The sequence below is a fragment of the Nicotiana tabacum genome, chromosome 16 (genome assembly GCF_000715075.1).
Source record: "Nicotiana tabacum cultivar K326 chromosome 16, ASM71507v2, whole genome shotgun sequence".
Lineage (NCBI taxonomy): Eukaryota > Viridiplantae > Streptophyta > Magnoliopsida > Solanales > Solanaceae > Nicotiana > Nicotiana tabacum.
The window spans coordinates 166062031-166081374 of record NC_134095.1 but is presented as its reverse complement, the minus strand read 5'-3'; the positions used below and the strand labels follow the sequence as shown (position 1 = coordinate 166081374).

Below are 19344 nucleotides of genomic sequence, written 5' to 3'. Positions count from 1 at the left end.
ATTTCGGCCTTCCGTTATTTGGTCCGATAATGTTTCCTCGAGCTTGTTCGGAGTCGGGGTCGGTTTCAGAGTCACGAGCTCGTTGATCTTGAAGACGTATGTTCTAACTTCGTACCTTGGTTCGATGGAGCCCAGGGTCAATCTTCAACTCATCACATTTCAGTCTCGATCTGTCATGCAATAGATGAGCCTGGTTTTGACCGTATACAAACATACATAAATATATATATATATATATATATATAAATATACATCTTTTCAACTATTATTTTGAGAGTTACTATAGTGTCATTTTTTCAAACAACTACTAGTATTTCACGGATTATGGGGCCCGAAAATAACAGGGAGCGCCTTCCTCGCCAAAACAATTTGAATTCGGACAGCCGCCAAAAACCTTCTCCTCTATCATCTCCATCTCAGAGTCCACCTCACTTTCACTCTCTCCTATAACACACACACAGACAAAACCACCAAGAAATGATATTTTCTGTCTTAAACTCAAAACGTTAATCACTTCAAAAAACAACACATCAATCCCATCTAATGGCTTCAATCAAGCCATCTTCTCGCTATGCCAATGCCACATTTTCTTCCATAGATTCTTCCCCCTCTTCCTCTACCGACCTAACCCCTCAAACCCACAACCAGCGCAATCACCACCCCTCTAAAATCTCATCACGCGCTCTCACGCGCCCTCAAGCTCCATCCACTACGCGCCACAATTTAGGCTCTTTAGTCAAGAAATACGTGGAGCACAAATCCGTGTCATCATCTTCTAAATTAAATCGGAAAGGAGAATTAAAAGTGGCGGATTTTGTAGCGGAAGATTTAAAGAAGACGGCGAAAAGGGGTACTGGTTTGAGTGCTCTGCATAAGAAGCTGTTTAAAGGAGTGAAAAGAGAAGAAGGTAGTGAGAAGAAAAAGGCGTTGATTGAAGTCAAAGGGAATACTAGGACTTTAGCTATGGTGCTTAGAAGTGAGAGAGAATTGTTGAGTATGAATAAGGAGCAAGAGGATCAAATTGTTGAGCTCAAATTGATGCTTGAGGAGAAAAACATAGAGGTATGTTGTTAAATTGTGTAATTTGCTTAATGCTAGAATTCTATTAGAATCCATTCTAGTCTTAATTTTTCCCCAAAAAATTGAATTTTTTTTGCTCAAGAATAGTGATAAGTGTTTTTTTATGACGGTGGTGTTTGGGCCCAACTCTAAGAGGAGCCTTGGCGTAATTGATAAAGTTATTGCCGTGTGATCAGGAAGTCACGGGTTCGAGCCGTGGAAACAGCCTGCTGCAGAAATGTAGTGTAAGGCTACATACGATATATCCCAGTGGTCTAGGCGTCTAGCTCTTCCCGGATTTCGCACATAGCCCAGAGCTTAATGCACCGGACTGTCCTTTTGTTTGGCCCCAACTTACGAGCACCTTGATTATTCCACGTGGTACTCCGGATGTTCGCATGTTTTACATTAATAATTGGATGTTAACTTGCAGTGAAATATTTTGACCAAAATGTGGGGTTTTATTAAAAGTTGCATCTTTTTAGATTATGCAGGGATTAAATGTGAGGAAACTCTCAAAAAGTAATATTAGGAGATAGGTTATAAGGATAATTAGAACATGTGCAGATCTTTTGGTTCTTTAGTGTTAGAACAATTGGTTTGATAACTAGCTTTCTTTTAGTGTATGCTTCTGCTAAAATGGTATTGATATCTTTGGTTGTGGAGTTGTTAATTGCATACTGTGGGAATTTAGGAATGTTCTTATTGAAGATAGCACATTTTAGTTGTCAAAAATTTGGTGGATTACATTATAATACACGACATAGAGAAGCGGGCCCATTACCCACCAAGTTTCGGATCGTGCGCCACTAACCCTTAGCGCTTTTTCTGGGTTATAAGAAAAATATTATGGCACATTGATTATAGATGTGGAGTTGCAAGCTGCATATCTAATTGAATATGCCTATATATGGTAGTATTAGATGGAATGGGAGCCTTGCGTAACTGGTAAAGTTGTTGCTATGTGAGTAGGAGTTCACGGTTCGAACTGTGGAAACAGTCTTTTGCAGAAATGCAGGGTAAGGCTGCGTACACTAGACCCTTGCGGTCCGGCCCTTCTCCAGACCCCGCACATAGCGGGAGCTTAATGCACCGGGCTGCCCTTTTTTATGTTAGTATTAGATGAAAGGATCCAACAACCAAGATTGACTTTTTATTTATCTGTTTCTTTTTGTTTATCTCGTATGAATCTTGGAATTGAACCAGAAAGAAAAGACAATTAAGAATTGTCTCCCTTCCATCTCCAACAATTGAAAATTGGAAGGTGGATTTAATATCTTGTTGTCGCGTTATAACTTGAAGCTTACATAGTGCTGTGATCTCATTTTCTAGTTTAATTACAAATGATAACAGGTTGAGAAGCTAAAGGATTTGTGTTTGAAGCAAAGGGAAGAGATAAAGTCGCTGAAAAACTCCATACTATTCCCAGATGTAATGAATTCTCAACTTCAGGAATTTTTGGAGAAGCAGGGCTCAGAACTCAAGCAGGCAAAGCAGCTTATACCAAGTCTTCAAAGGCAGGTCACTTCTCTTACAGGCCAACTACAGTGCCTTGCTGTTGATCTTGCCGAGGTAACCTTCAGCTTAATATGATTACCAGTGGCGGAGCTAGGATTTTCATTAAGGGGAGTCAAAATATAAAGAAATAAACTCACTAAGAAGTCAAGGGGTATCATTATATAGTATATATACATATTTTTTAAAAAATTACCGAACTATACAGTATAATTTTCCGACAAACCGACACCCCTTTGGTGCATGTGGCTCCGCCACTGATGATCACAAGACTTTTTAATAAATCCATAAGCCAGTTATCTAATATTCTTAGTATCTATGTTGCGCCGACTCTCCAAAATGTTGTCGCACCCGTGTTGGATCCTCTAAAAATACGCTACTTTTAAAAGATCCGACACGCACCCGACGACATTTTCGGAGAGTCCGAGCATCATAGGTTAATATAAGACCATAAGTTTAAGAAGAAGCCATTTTCTTGAACATGTGGAGGTTTTGTCTTTGTATCAGTCTAACATCAAACTCAAGATATACTATAGGCGTAGTATTAAAAGAACGGCAGTATTCCTAAAGATAAGCAGTATTAGTTAAATAAAGTCTATCGGAAACAACCTCTTTACCTTCGAAAGATAGGAGCAAGGTCTGCGTGCGTACACATTACCTTCTCTAGACCTCACTTGTGGGATTTCATTGGGTTTGTTGTTGTTGTTATAGTTAAATGAAGTCAATTATTGTTTGATATTTTCAGCCATCTTAGCAATCTTCAACTTAAAAGCTAGAAGGAAAGAGACCAAGTCCATTTTTAGTTATGTTCTTCAGTTTTTCAAATTTTCTACTACCAAATATATGCTCTTGGTGTGAGTTTCCACCAAAATCATTAACTGAGTTCTATAAAAAGATTACCTAATAGTACATGTCTCCCTATACTGCTTAACCACAATGGCAAATTAGCAAAATTAGCTATGATGTGAAAATTTAGGTGTACTGGTGTGCATAGGCAGCAATTAAAGTTCAATACTGCTATATTACTGCTCCTTCTTGAGCCGAGGGTCTATCAGAAACAACCTCTCTACCTTCCCAGGGTAGGGGTAAGGTCTGCGTACATACTACCCTCCCTAGACTCTACTTGTGGGATTCAACTGGGTTGTTGTTGTACTGCTATATTACTGATAGAAGAAATTTTTATATACTGAACCTTGTTAAAATCTTTTTCCATGTTCCTCCTTTTGCATTGGCTAAACGTCTCGTAGGTATGCAGATTTTTTTTCCCCACCACAAAGTCAAATTACACTTCAATCTCTTTATGTTGTCAAGCTATGTTATTTGCAATTAGATTGAGGAATTATTTACATCAATGATGAGTTCAAATCATCAGATTACTTATTTATCCATTTTGTTTGGAGGTAACAAAGGCGTGATATCCTGTCAAATCCATTTCTGAAAATGACTGACTTATATATTTCATACAGGTTAAGGCAGATAAGTACTCTATAAGAGGGTGTTATGATTCTCTTAGTAGCTCCCCAAGGACACCAGATTACGATCAAGAAGAAGCAGCGTATTCTCTGGTTAGTAAGTTTTAACGATAAGCTGAACTAGAAAATGTGAAACAAAGATTTTGGCTGTTATGTTTCAATAACCAATGTTTCTGCTCCAAGTTAGGATTCATTCAGAAAGCATTTGGCTGTTATGTTTCAAGCTTAAGCTTCAGAGAGTTAACTAAGTTTTTCTTTCTCTAGGAATTCAGTTCTGAACCTACAATTCCCGGAAGTCCAGATGACATGCTTCTCAAGGACTTAAATCCGTGCTTAACGCCTTATTCTACCAAGACGAAGTCCGAGGTAAGTGTCTCATGATCCAAATAAAGCCGCATGAATTGTTGTACTCGTTGAAGCTTCAAAGGACTACCCCTTAGTATTAATAATCTGATTAAGTACCTCTATTAGTGTGGTTTTTACTTGCGTCTAAAAAGGAACCTTTCAAAGTTATAGCTTTATTCGATATATATTGCATACATGTCAAACATCAAGGTTAAAATTCATGAATCTGCAGTTCTTTGAAGTTTGAAGTATGAACTGTATTTTGATGACTCAATGTGATTTTCTTTTAGGAATTTGAGTTCAATTCTCCAGATGACAAGAACTTGTTTAAAAACAATATACAAGTGTACCATGAGACTAGCTATAGCTGCAATTCTTGTACAAGCAAAGTATCGAAAAGTTCAGAGTGTTGTCAACGTTCAAAGGCAGCGAAAAGTTCAGTTCGTGCAGCTCGCAGATCTGATGAAAGTAAATACACATACATAAAGCAGATCCATAATAAGTTCTAAGGCTCAACCAACATCCCCACTCTCAACTTCCAATATTATGTAGAAAACAATCTTCTTAAGCTTACCTCCCCCCCCCCCCCGTCAGCATTCATTTTGTTTGTATGGTGGAAGATTTGCTGGCAAGAGTTAGAAAGCACAATAATAACTGCACCTCAGTCGCAAACAAGAGTTAGAAAGTGCTCATATTATTTGAATTCCTCAGTCGCAAACAAGAGTTAGAAAGTGCTCATATTATTTGAATTCCGTTGTTCTTTTTTTGTTTCAATCCTTAGTATTATTTAATTATGGTTATGTGACAAATGTGTATATGTGCAGGACACTTGTATTTATTCATTTGATGCAAATATGGTCGATTGGTACGAGTTCTTTTGCATTTTTATGCTAAAAGCTCTGCTAATAGATGAAGTAAGAGAGAATGGATACAATAGGCAATGCTAGTTACACCATGCAAGAGAGTTTTTCACAAATTATTTGATATTCTTTGGTAGAAAATGTCAGTAAATATTAATAAAAAAGCTTAATTTCTCTAATAGGCGCATAAAGTTTCTGAATTTAGTTGTCATCCTTTTTCTTTTCTTTCCCTGGAAAAATTGAAAGCATCCATCTATCTTGGTAGCAATCCACCATTAAGAGCCATTCTCACAACCTGGAAAATAACTGTCACATTTCCAAATGGAAAAGAAAAAAAAAAATCATCCCATCAATCTAAAGATATAATTAACATTTCCATCAAACATTAAGGGGTTATTTTCACCATTATGAACTGTTGCACTAATTTAATTATGAAGAAAAGAATTAAGGGTCATATAGAGTTGCACAGTAAAGGGGAGTTTTGGAGCAACAATAAAGTTATCTCCGTGTTATCTATAGGTCACATGTTCAAGCCGTAGAAACAGTCACTAATACTTGCATTAGCGTAGGCTGTTTACGTCACACCCTTGTGTGCGGCCCTTTCTCGGACCCTATATGAATGCGGAATACTTTATGCACCGACTGCACTTTATAAACTTGTCAGTAAAAAAGTGATTTTGTCTTTTGTTTTGCTTTGACATACTTAGAAATAAACAATTTTAGAAAAGTGAGCATTCATTGCTACTTACTCGAATTTATTTTTGAGCATTTAATTTGTTGTTTATGGATATACTTCACTATCTATTTTTAAGAAAAATATTTTTCACGGTAATAATTTTTCATGGAAAATATTTTCCTTCCCCGACCCCACACTTTGACCTCGAGCCTTAATCCTCAAAAAAATGTATAACCTTTTGAAATATTGTACTTTCCCTTCAAATTATGGTTGAATCATCCAAGACAACCAGATATTCATAAAAGAGAGATGAGCTACGGATAAATCGGTCAATGAATAAGGCTTTCATTTGAAAATGTATAAGAAAAAGGAAACTTTTCTATATTTAATTGTTAAACTTAAAAACTTTTTATATAAAATCTAAAAAATATGCTAACTTTTCTATATTTAATTGTTAAACTTAAAACTTTTTATACAAAATCTTAAAAATATGCTCTAATAAATACAAACAGAGAGCATGACATATTTAAGATAACATATCTTAAACATACATTTAATGCTTCAAAAGTTTTTTTTAATATTTAATTTCGTGTATAATCAAATACCGATATATTAAATAAAATGGAAGAAGTATTTGAGTTTCTTTTCCTTTTAATGATTCAGAACCATGCAATTACGTAATTTACGTGTAAGCAAATTTCGTCGAACATTTATGAATTTTTGACAAAATTTCCAAAGAGAGGGTGAGAGAGAAAGTGAGGAAGGAAGGATTTTTATAAAATGGACAAAAACCTTCACATCATTGGACGGAGAGAAAACAACAAAGAAGTCAATTTCAGTAATTTAAATTAAGGTAGTCATATTTTTCTACCACATCGTTCTTCATCAAGAGAGTCATGAGTTGTAGTTTCTCTATTTTATTATTTAATTCCTTAAATTAAAAGTTTAATTCTTGAATTCAATCTTATCTTCTTTTGATTTCTTAACAAGTTAGAGGAAAAACAATAGGCAAAAAAAGGAAGACATATCATGATGATGGTCCCATTGATTTCTATATTTAATCATCAATTATTCTCTTTTTGCTTAATTCTTTCTTGGAACAACCATCATTATCGACACAATCCAAACCTTATCTTACTACCAAAACACTTTAGGGGTCAATTGGTAGGTAATATAGGTATAGTATTAAATATGGAGTATTAGCAACATTGAAATTAGTAATATTTGGATTAGTTATACTGAAATTAATTATGCTGGGAATATTTTTGTTATTGACTGTTTGGTGTGATGTATTAAAAATAACATGCATTGCATAATGTTTTTTTTTTTAAAAAAAAATTATTTTTAAAAATACCCTCCGATAGGTTGGAAAAGGATTTAGAAAAGGTTTTGAAAGAGCAGTTCTGTCTTTATACATGTTTAGCCATGTATTAAAAATTATGGTATTGTTAATGCTAGGGGTGTACAAAGAAAACCGACAAACCACACTAAACCGATAATCCGAGTCAAACCGAGAAAAAAAATCGGACTATGGTTTGATTTGATTTGATTTGGTGTTAGGAAAAGAAACCCGACCATAATTGGTTTGGTTTAGTTTTAACTAAAAAAAAGTGAAACTGAAACCAAACCAACCCGATATTACATGTATACAAGTTTTATGAATATTTTATACATAAAAATAATTATTGTAATGTAATTTATAAATATAGTTTAAACTCTTTAATAGTTCTCTCTTTTAATGTATTATTTCAAGCTTGGACTTAGAACTTTTAAATGGTCAAATATGTTTTATAGCCAATAAAAGTTAGTAATTCAAATAAAGCCCAAAGCAAAATCAAATCAAATCAATATTAATGCTAACAAAAAAAATTCAATTCAATACTAGAAATGATAATAGTATTAGATATATTTTTTTTAGTTTTGCATTGATTCAGATAGTGAAAATGCATAACTCACTTTTAATATCATTTTGTCCTGTAATTAATACTTAGTATTTATTAGTCGTACTTATTTTAACATGACTTAGTACTTTTAGTTTATGTTTATTTTTATTATGGCTTATTAATTAGTAATATTTATCTTATGCGATTTGTTGAGTATTTTAGTATAATCATGACTCATCTCACATTATTTAGTATTATTTTATTGAGTAACAATATCTTATATGGTTTTATCCTACTAGGACCTAAGAAATATTAGAGCACAAATTAATAAATTTTATGCTACGAAGATTTTGTCGGGAAAAAATCCGAAAAATTCGAGAAAAATCGTGATTGAAAAACCCAACTTTTGTTGGTTTGGTTTGGTTTATAAATTTAAAAATCCAAGATTGTTGGTTTGATTTGGTAATTGAAAAATCCGAACCAACCCGGCCTATGTACACCCCTAATTAATGCCATATTTTGTTATGTATAAGAACAATACCGAATATGGTATATAACTAACACACTATCAAATAAGTGATTAATAATACCAAAGCTAATACATATTTTATTTTCCCTAATACATCCTAGCAAACGACCCCTTAAAAATCCTTTTATATTTAATCAATTATTATGTTTTGCACATCTACAATCGGATTTCTCTCACCCAACAAAAGATAAACTTCTTGCTTCAAGGTTTTTTCCAACGTAACTTACTTTAAGGTGTTGAATTAACTTTAAGTTAAATAAAAGTTTCCGCATTGACCGAGAAAGAAACAAAGAAAGAAGAAAATTTGGTCTTGGAATCCAAAATTCTGAACCATCGAGGGATGTGGTGGATATGTCTCTTCGCTCTTAATCAGATATCTCGAATTTAAGATATATTAGCCTGAAAATTTTTTATATGAAATTTTTTCCCATAATTTTTTTTCATTTTTGATCCCGTTTGTTCACAAAAAAAAAATCATTTTTTTCCAAAAATATATTTGTCCATAAAATTTTGCATGTTTTTGAAAAAAATTCAAAAATGAGTTTTTTCAAAAATTTCAATTTTATTTTTCCCCCACTTATAAACCTGCAATATTTTTTCAAGTGAAATGACTTCCAAATATTATTTTTTAACTTAACTACAATACTACTTTTTTTTTTTTTTTTAAATTACAGTTTTTATGTTCAAACGTCTACTTAAATCTTTTTGGAACTATATGAAATAGTTGTAATTCAGTAATACATTGAGAAAATGAAAGGAAACAGAAAGAAAGAAGTAAAAGTCAAAATTTTGACCAAAGGAGAAGAAGATAATTGAAAATGAGCGGTAGCTATTTAATTGTCCCACTCGGTATTTAATACTCTTCCATTTCACTTGTGAGGTAATGTTAAAATTAACTTGCTTATTTTTTAATCTCAGAAGATATTTACAATATTTACATTGAATAAATTGGTGCAAATTGACACTCTTTACCACAAATTAGTTGGAAGATTAATAACAGCTTGAGAAATTCCACGTTGTGATTGAAATAGAATATAGAACTGCTGGGCTCTTGACAAATTAAATAATTTTTTAAAGATCTTGAGTTGTATAATTTACTAAAATATTATTATTGAATACCATAACAAATGTGTGGGGATTACGGGTATCAATGGCGCGGTTCGACCTGTTATTTTATAAAATTTATATCATTCTATTTTTTTGGTTATTTTATTATGTATAACCAAAATTAAACTTTTTGAAACCGTCCCAATCATATCGGTTTCTCTTCGGTATTGGTATGGTTAGGTTAATTTTCGGAATTTTTTTTAAATATCATGTAAAAGTCACTAGTAAAAGTAGAATGACATATTATACATACTTTTATAGGACTTAGCAAAGCTCTCTAGACAATTTTACTGTTTAAATGGTGATGAATTAAGAAATCATGAAAGATGCTCATGGTATAGATCCATCAACTATTCTACAACCGTGTAAAAGAAACTAAGAAAAGATAAATCACACGAGTAAAAAAATATTAACCAAGCTGGGACTCATGAATAAAATTTATAGAAGGTTAAATATTCAAAAAGATAAATCTAAATTATACGAAAGGAAACATATTCAATACATTGTAGTTTGGTACTCATAGTCATAACTGCTAGAATACTTTGTATCTTGCTAGTGAATATGTTAGAAATAATTTAGTTTCAGTAGGAGTAGCATATTATGTTTGGGAATTAGGGTTTTGATTTTAATTACGTTGGCATGTAACAATTTTCATAATTCCTAGGCTCAAGGAAAAATTTAATTATTGTTTTTAAACTTAACATATATATTTTTAACATGTAAATTTATTCGGTATGGTTTGTATTTTTCGTTTTTTTTTTCATAAAATAAAAAATTTACCCTAATTGTCGGTGTGGTTATAAATTTATATAAAAACCCTCAGTTTCATTTTAAAAAGCCCTAAAAATCAATCTTGTACGGCACGATTCGATCGATTTAGTCGGTTTTAAATATTCACTGACACCCTAGTTGGGATGGATGAAATCACTCCAATCTTAGCTAGAGGTCTTGAATTCGAGAGTCCTAAGAATAAAGAATTTTTTGCTAAAGAGTCCCTTCCTCCTTTATCGAGTCATATCCAACGCGAGTCTGAATTAATCGAATTAATAGGTTGTAATACGAATAATTAAATAAAAAATATTTTTGAAATGACTTTTTGACCAAATAAATGACTTTAAATCACCATCCCAAGAGCTTCTTGACCCAAATAACATTAACAAAAATTGTGATGACCCAAAAGGTTATCACTTGTTTTTAAAATGAACTCTGCGTTCCGAGGCCTTAAAAACCTCTTTCAGCATTACCTCGATTTGCGTGCGCAGTCTGAGCGCATAGCCGGAAAGCTATTATGTGAAAATATTGAAATTTTGACTTAAAATGCATTTTAGTTGACTACGGTCAACATTTTGGATAAACGGATCCGGACCGGTGATTTGATGGTCCCTAAGGGTCCGTGGAAAAATATAGGACTTGGGCGTATGCTCGGAATCGAATTCCGAGGTCCCAAGCCCGAGAAATGAATTTTTAAAGAAAATTATTTTCTGAAAATTTCTATGAGTTTTGGAAAAGAAATGCATTTAGAATTTGATGGTATCGGGCCTGTATTCTGGTTTTGGAGCCTGGTATAGGTCTTATATGTGAAATAAGATGAGTATGTGAAATTTGGCAAGAAACGAAAGTCGTTTGAGGTGATTCGGACCCATAATTGTGAAAATTCATACTTTGAATGTTTTGAGATTTTTCTTAGATTTCTATACTAAATTCGTTGTTTAAGAGCTTATTTTGGAGATTTGATCGCACGGACAAGTTCATATGATGTTTTTGAGTTAGTACATATGTTTGGTTTGGAGCCCCGAGGACTCGGGTGAGTTTCAGAAAGTTTTTGAACTATTGAAAGTTGCAGGTTTTTGTTGTTCAGTGCATAGGGATTTTGTTCATCGCGTTCGCGTGGTCCCACTCGCGAACGCGTAAGGCAAATTTCCCAGGTGCCAGATTTCTTCTTCGCGAACGCGTCCAACTACTCGCGAACGCGTAAGGCAATTGGCCTAAGGGGAGGGGTTCTCATTTGTTCTACGCGAACGCGGGCATTGGCCCGCGAACGCGAAGGCTCGAGGGGTCAAAGCTCCGCGAACGCGAGCCCAATGTTGCGAACGCGAAGGTCACTGAGGCCTAACTCATTGTGAGCACGTGATTTTTGCTTCACGAAAACTACTCCAAAAGAAATCAAAAATAAAACAAATTTCTGTGCTGTACAATTTTGAGAATTTTGCGTGACATTTTGGATAATTATTTTTGTGTGTGAATGTTTATCTTGTTTTAATTAATTGAAAAATACCAAAATACATGTTTAGGATTTAATTGTGCATTTTTGAATTAATTAAACCATGTCCTATTTTAAAGAATGAAAATCACAAAAATATGAATTTTGGTAGCTTTGTCATTTTTATTGTTTAATTGTGTGATTTAATTTTTATCAGATCTTGTGTGTTAATTATTGTTAAGGGTTAATTAATATCTTGTTAAAATAAGCTTGGTTTTACAATTTAATTTAGGAATTAAAAGAAAATGAAAGGAAAAAAGAAAAGAGTGAAAAATTGGACCAAATCGGAACTGGGCCAATTTCAATGCAAAATTAGGCCTAAAACATATCAAACGATCCAATCCAATAAGCTTGGTCTCTCAGACAGTCCAAACGACGCCGTTTCGGCGCCTCAGATCTAAGCCGTTGATTTGTTTCCATTGGATGGTTCAGTTCAACCCATCGTTATTTGAAACGACGTCGTTCTAGAAAAGTTGATCCGAGCCGTCCATTCCCAATGATCTAACGGTCCCAGCCTTCCCCCATAATCCGGTCCATTTCAACCCGGGTCGATCCAGTCTCGATGCATGACCAAACGTCACCGTTTCCTTTAAGTGAATTGATCCAGGTCGTTGATCGTGCTTGATCCAACGGCCAAGATTAAACCACCCCTCCCTATATAACCTTAATCTCTACCCAGCCCCCCAAACCATACCCCCTATTCATCGTCTCTCTCAGAGACGACCCCCCAAACCCTAGCCGCCACCAAATCCCTTCACCGTAAACCCGGCAGCAACAACGCCGATGACCATGAAACTAACACCCCTAGAGCACTTAACCGCCGTCTCCACGAATCCCTTACCCGTTTTGCTCGAATCAGCCTGTAGCTTCTCGAATCTTCAATCGAAGATTCGAGCAAAACTTGAAACTACCCCAACCGGCCCCAAACTCACACCATGACGCCCCCAGACCTCCCTCGTTACCAAACCACCTTTGGTTTGGTTCGAATCAGGCTAAAACCGTTCGAACCCCAAATCAAACCCCAAGAACCCTAGAAAACCAAAGGCTGGAGTTTGTCCGAAGAAAAGGAATTTGGGTGTCCAGTGGACCTTAGTCGAAGTGTTCTCAGTTGAGAACACTCGATTAAGGTCCGTTCGACCTCAAAAAGGTCCGAATTAGAGTGCAAGTCAGGGTCGTCCAGTTTCCGAGTTCTCATGGTATTTTCCTTTCTTGTTTGTTCCATTTTTGTTTTTGTTTATATCTGTTTATTTATTTAGTGTAGTTTTATTGATTTTTCAATTTTTTGTCGATTGATTCTGTCCTTCTTCAAAGACCTTTTATTTGGTCAAACTTTTTCTGGTCATGGTCGAGTATATAATAAACTATATAATCGATTTGAATGAGCTCCGTTGACTAGTTAAGTTTTATTATAAATCCCTGTTTCTATCAATACGACTCGAATCACCCGTGTGCCTGTTTGATTCTGATTATTTTCTATTGATTGTATATGTTGTAATTCGTGTAGTCGATTGGATAAGTGTCGTCGATTAGTTTTACATGCTTGAATGTTAGAATAACCTGATAATAATTTGATTCATACGGCTTCAATTCTGATTGAATCATTGTTGGAATTTGATAGGCTGGATTGCTTATAGCTGATGGATTTGGTACAAATTGAAAGGGGTTGAGGTAGGATAATACACAGGGGTTAAGGGGGTAATCTAGGAATTGAAAAGTTTAAAAAAATGGTTAGTTTAAGTGTTCTGTCCAGTAAGTACTAATTAACATTAAACTAATGCATTTGTTTAGTGCTAATAAGGAACATAACATGATAGTATGGGAATTAATAGGAATACTATAATAGCCCATAGTTTTGATTGAAACAATAGGGAACAAGGCATGCAAGTGTGGGGAACAAAATAACGTCAAACAAGAAGACATTAAGTAATGGGATTAAAAGGGGGATGGGCAGTGAGAATCTGATGGTTTCAAGGAAGAGATAACAAGCCTGTTTTAGGGTTATAAATAGGGTCATTCAAGACAGAAAGTGGGCTGGTTTTTCGGAGCAGAAAATCAGTTCTCTTTGTCCTTTTTTGAGTCTGGTTTGGCTTTTCTTTTGGTCAGACCTTAGAAGAAAAAAAAACATTCTGGAGATCTTAAGGGAGGCTTCTGAATCTTGAAAAAAGAGATCACTTTTGAGAGTTCTTTTGAAAGGTAGTCAGTTTTGGAACTAATTTCGAAAGCTTAAAGTCAAATTTCTGAGAGTTTAAAAGATCAGTTTTTGTAGTAGAATCTTGGCTTAATTCAAGTTGGGTTGAGTTGATTTGGGTGTTGATTGCTGTTGTGGGGTCTTATAAATCTGTTCGTGCGTAGGTTTGGTTGTGTTTCTGATTCAAAACTGGACTGTTGTGGTATTGCTGTTGTAACTGCTACTGCTTGACTGTTGCTGTAACTGACCATTTCTACTCTCATTTCTGTCCAATATTCAGGTACACACATGAACTCACTGATGATGTAACTCCGAAATTAAGCATGAAATAAAATATTTGGGCCGTTGTTCGCTGGATGAAGCGTCTGTTGTCATTCCATTATAAATGATAGTTGAAATATGTTTTTGAGATGATTAACACTCGATGAAATTTGAAGCTGTGGAATATGTACTTAACGAGGACTGTATGGGATCAGTAATCTCACCTTATTTGATTATAGATTTGGTAGTTAAACACTGAATTCAGTAGCATAGACTTTCAGATTAACTGTACACTCTAAATAGTCCAGTATGCTGTAATGTGGTAGTGAATAATGTTAGTTTCCAATCGTTAATTGTTAGTGTTAGTTTAAATGAGTGTGGTTAAGCATGAATTTGTTTCCAGTGATCGTAAAGAAAAAAGACAAGTTTAAAAGAGGTCTGTGTCTCGTTGATTCAATTCCGTAGTCCAGCTGGTTTGAAATATTAATGTGTTTAAGTGTTAATCTAGTAGTAGTGATTTGAATAATACCTTATTTTGAATTGGGCCTTTAGCTGGCTTGTATGAATTGGTTATTATGCTGTGAACTATTTGGGCACATGTGAGGTAATTTGAAATAAGTGTAGCAGATCTGGGCCTGCTGTTGGGCCTTACATGACTGGGCTACCGATGGCCCAGTTTCCAGAGATGTTTGGTTATAGTTTAGGAAAAACACGGGTTGCCCAACTCAGGGAATCGATCTCCCGATCTTTCCTCCAAAGCCTGATTAGTTGAGGCGTCTTGGGTCACACAGCTTGGGCCATTTGGGCCAGAGATTAAATGGAAGGTGGACTGATAATACCCAAGGGATAGGTGGTGGATCTCATTATCTAACAATAATTAATTAGGATTCTATTTTTATTTTAGAGACAAATAGAAAATCGTAGTCACTTTTAGGTTGGCCTTTTAATAAAATAAAATAAGACGAGCCTCGCCAAATAAAACACACGAGTTGGCGGTCCCTCAATGAATGGTTAAAATAAAACATTTAGAATTCGGGACGGGCTATTTAGAGAATTTTACGGCCTTCCCCAAAATAATAACGCGTTAGTCTCTTTAGACGTGTATTTTAAATAACATTACCTCCCTAAACTTGGGTGCACATTCATGTGACCCAAATCCAAATCTCAACGAAAGTTGAAACGTGTCGCTAATCACGGGTACATTGATTGTGACGTGGTTCGAGATGCATTTCCACGACGTTGCAAATTCCTTTTAAAAAAATAATGAATGAGATGAGCCTCGACAAGAAAAAGTACACAAGATGCGGGGCCCTCTATACGTGTTGGTAAAATTACTTAGACTTCGGGATGGGCCGTTTAGCAAAATTTCACGGCCCTACCCAAAATAATGATACGCTAGTCACTTTAGGCGCGTCTTTAATAATTTACTTTCTCAAACTCGGGTGCACATTTATGTGACCCAAATCTATATCTCTACAGAGTTGAAATGTGTCAATAACCACGGGTGCATTGATGTGACGTGGTTCGAGGTGTATTTTCACGATATTGCAATTCTCGTTAAAATTAATAATAATAAAAGCGGTAAACAGTTAAAATTTGCATATAGGTTCAACATGTATTAAAACCAGATAAATAAGACGAATATGACAGTTGAGCGACCGTGCTCGAACCACGGAACTCGGGAATGCCTAACACCTTCTCCCGGGTTAACAAAATTCCTTACTCGGATTTCTGGTTCGCGGACTGTAATACAGAGTCAATCTTTTCCTCGATTCGGGATTTAACCGGTGACTTGGGACACCATAAATCTCCCAAGTGGCGACTCCGAATTAAATAATAAATCCCATTTCGATTGTCCTTTAATTGGAAAAATTCCCTCTGCGCCTTTGCGGGGGCGCGGGTAAAAATGAGGTGTGACAGCTCTGGCAACTCTGCTGGGGATCGAACCCTGAATCTCTGGTTCAGGGTTCAGAATTCGAGCTTTAAATAATTGTTATATTTGGCTTTGTTTATTATCTGATTTTTACATGTTTGGGCCTAATGTGCTAAATGCAGCTTTTACCGCTTTGATATTATCTGAACTGTATATAAACTGTGCGAAACCCTTCTCTTCTTACCTCTGGGGATGTGCTTGCTGGTTGAGACTCCCTATTCTGTTAGTGTCATACCTTGGAATAAGAAATAGGCCGGATAAGTTACATAGTCGGACGATCTCGCGGGTCCCCGGTACGTAACCCCCTCCTCGACTCGAGTTGTCCGCTCGGGTACACAGTCTAGAACAAATACCCAGGTTACGAACCTAGAATAACTAAGCTTCATGTCGGATCCCTAGTAAGAATGTTTGTTTGCATCATGTGCATTTGACTTTGGAGGCTCAACACAGGGGTTGGGTCTGTCTAGGACAGGTGTACCAAAACGATAAAAGACTATCCTGATGCATCCAACTTGCTACGTGTGCATTTGTTTATTTCGGACTCGCATGTTGACCGGCTTTTGAATACTTTGAGAAAAGAGAGATAGAGGTAGTTAATCGCCTGTTTTGAAAAAATTAATGTCCAAATAGCGTCGAAACTCTGTCGAAATTTTGAGAAAATGAAAAAAGGGTTTTTTTTATGAAAAAGGGTTTTATTTGCAGTTAAAAAGAGTCTTGTTTTCAAAAGAAGTTTGTTTTATCTACCCGAACTACGCCGGTTTGATTCTCACAGGGTGCGGGATACATAAGCAACCCTCATCGGGTCCAACCTCCCCTTTACAAAAATGTCAAAATTTTAATTTTCGTTATAAATAAGTCAGGTGACGCCGTTTTCGTCAAAATAGCCGAATGTTCCCAAAAGGGACGCTGGAAGGCTGACTTTGCATAAACGGCCACTTGTAGTCATTTTCTGGATTTTTGACCGGTTGACTCACCCATCCTCCAAATCTTCGTTCCCGAAGTGCTGAAAGGTCGTGTTCGGAACCGGATCTTTCTTTTAATCTGTGAAAAATTAAAAATAGCCAATTGGTTGAGTCAAATAAATTTTATTTTTTTGCTTAATCACCTTAATAAATGTGCAGGATGAGCACGATGCAAAATGAACCTTTTTCAATAATGACTAAAATTCCTTTCCAGTTGCGGCTATGGTGGGATGATTTAGGTGGTGAAGGGCAAGATGAGGTCAAGAAATATCTAAAAGGTCTTACGGGTTTATTGGAAATCCAACCTCGGGGGGATATCATAAGAGCTTTGGTCACCTGCTGGTACCCGACACACAATGTCTTCCACTTCTCCGATTTTGAACTCACTCCGAATTTGGAGGAAATAGCCGGGTACATCGGAAATGCTGAAGTTCCGTTGAGGCAAAAATACCTGGTTACTCCAAGAGCTGTCACTGTGCATCGGTTTTTAGATTCGTTAAAGATACCCAGGACGATCCATAACCCAGATTTAGCCGCAGGTTTTTGTAATCCGTGCTTCATATACGACAGAGACGGTCATGTCAGAGGATTCAACAACCCGGGTAACAAGTTATGCAACAAAAATAACCGTCAGAAATGGGACGAGCATAGATGAGTGGCTTTTATGATAACCTTTTTGGGCCTTTTGGTATTTCCAAGGAAAGACGGAAACATTGATCTGAAAATAGCCGAGGTTGTCAGTACCTTGCTCATTCAAGACGAAAACACTCTTGTGCCTATGATAGTATCTGATATCTTCCGAGCTCTCACAGCCTGCAAAGCCAGAGGGAACTTTTTCGAGGGGTGTAACTTGTTGCTACATAGATGGATGATCGAGCATCTCTGCCACCGTTCCCAGCTCTTGAGTTATGGTTCCTCGAAGAAAACTTGCATAGAAGAGTTCTACACAAGAATCAAGGGGGGCAGTCTACCCGAGGGAGTTACGGCGTGGACATCATTCTTTCCGACCCTCACCGCCAGCCAAATACAGTGGACACTAGGATGGTTGCCCGTTGACGAGGTCATCCATATGCCGGCAGCTAGGACCCACTTTCTATTGATGGGACTCAAGAGCATTCAACCTTACGCGCCATATCGGGTTTTGAGACAACTCGGGAGATGCCAAACAGTGCCACATGAGGAAGATCTTAGTGCTCAAGTAATTGAGATTAGCCCTGCCGAACAGTTCCCTGAAGCAAAAGAGTCCATCAGATCTGGAGCGAATGCCAATATTTAAAAGCAGATACTTGCGTGCAGGATCAGGCCAAAGGCGAAGTGGCACCAGGATACCTTGCTTGGTACATGAGAGAACTTGAGCACGAAAGGCCGGCTAAAAGTCCCCATCTCCAGGAATTCGTCAAGGCGTCGCAAGAACAGTGGGATTGGTTGGCTAAAGAGCACGAATACCGGGCCGAAGTAGGCAAGCTGAGGCAACAGATTAGAGACCTGGAATTTGAAAATAGTCTGAAAGTTGATGCCGATCGGGGAGAAAAGAACAAATTGGCCCAAGAAAATGAGGCACTGAAAGCCCAAATCCGACAAATGAGGAGAGATGCTGACAAACGACAAAGGAGTCGGTCGGATGAGCGGTTAATAAAAGGGTTGGAGAAGGAAATCGGTGAGTGTCGGGATGATTTGAAGAAATCTGAGGATACAACAACACAACTCCGGGTACAATGGGCAAAGAGAACGAAAGAGCGCACACATTACTTACAGCAGGCAAAGAAAGATCATGAAAAGACCATTGTCAGTCTAAAAAGGAAGGTGACCACCCTAGAGAGCGAGGCGGATAAACAAGCCAAGGCTTTTGAAACAGAGAGTAAACACTGCTATAATCTGATGGCCTCAATGGAAGATGAAATACAGCATTTATGGAAACAACATCTGCATGATTCTCGGGTTTTGAAGGCTAGAGGGGATCAGATAGAACACCTACTCCTAGAGAAAGACCGAACTAGGAACAAGATTCTGACTATTGCTCGTGCTATCACCAGGAAATGTTGGGAGTGTGAAAACATGACCCGTACTACCTTCTTCTCAGCGGTGATGATATTTGTGAAGCAAATCATGTGTAAATTAGAACAGCTGGAAAGGAACCTTACACCTAAACCCGCGGCGAGGCCGAATGACGACCGCGGGCACCCAAATTTAAAACTTTAATGTGTTCATAGTTTGAATCTGCATTTTCTTTTTCTTAGAGTCTGTTGTTTGTTAGAGTTTGTCTTTATTTCGCATCAGAGTATGTCAGTAGTTAT

The 19344-nt window shown here is 36.5% G+C and overlaps 1 protein-coding gene across 1 annotated transcript; it reads left to right on the top strand.

Moving 5' to 3' along the window:
• Positions 1 to 345: 345 nt before the first annotated feature.
• On the top strand, positions 346 to 4974 carry LOC107776998 (uncharacterized). The gene is made up of 5 exons (XM_016596962.2): positions 346 to 1062; positions 2413 to 2631; positions 4041 to 4139; positions 4311 to 4412; positions 4682 to 4974. Exons 1-5 carry the CDS (start codon positions 544 to 546, stop codon positions 4898 to 4900), a joined length of 1158 nt encoding a protein of 385 aa, XP_016452448.1. The 5' UTR covers positions 346 to 543; the 3' UTR covers positions 4901 to 4974.
• The last annotated feature ends 14370 nt before the right edge of the window (positions 4975 to 19344 follow it).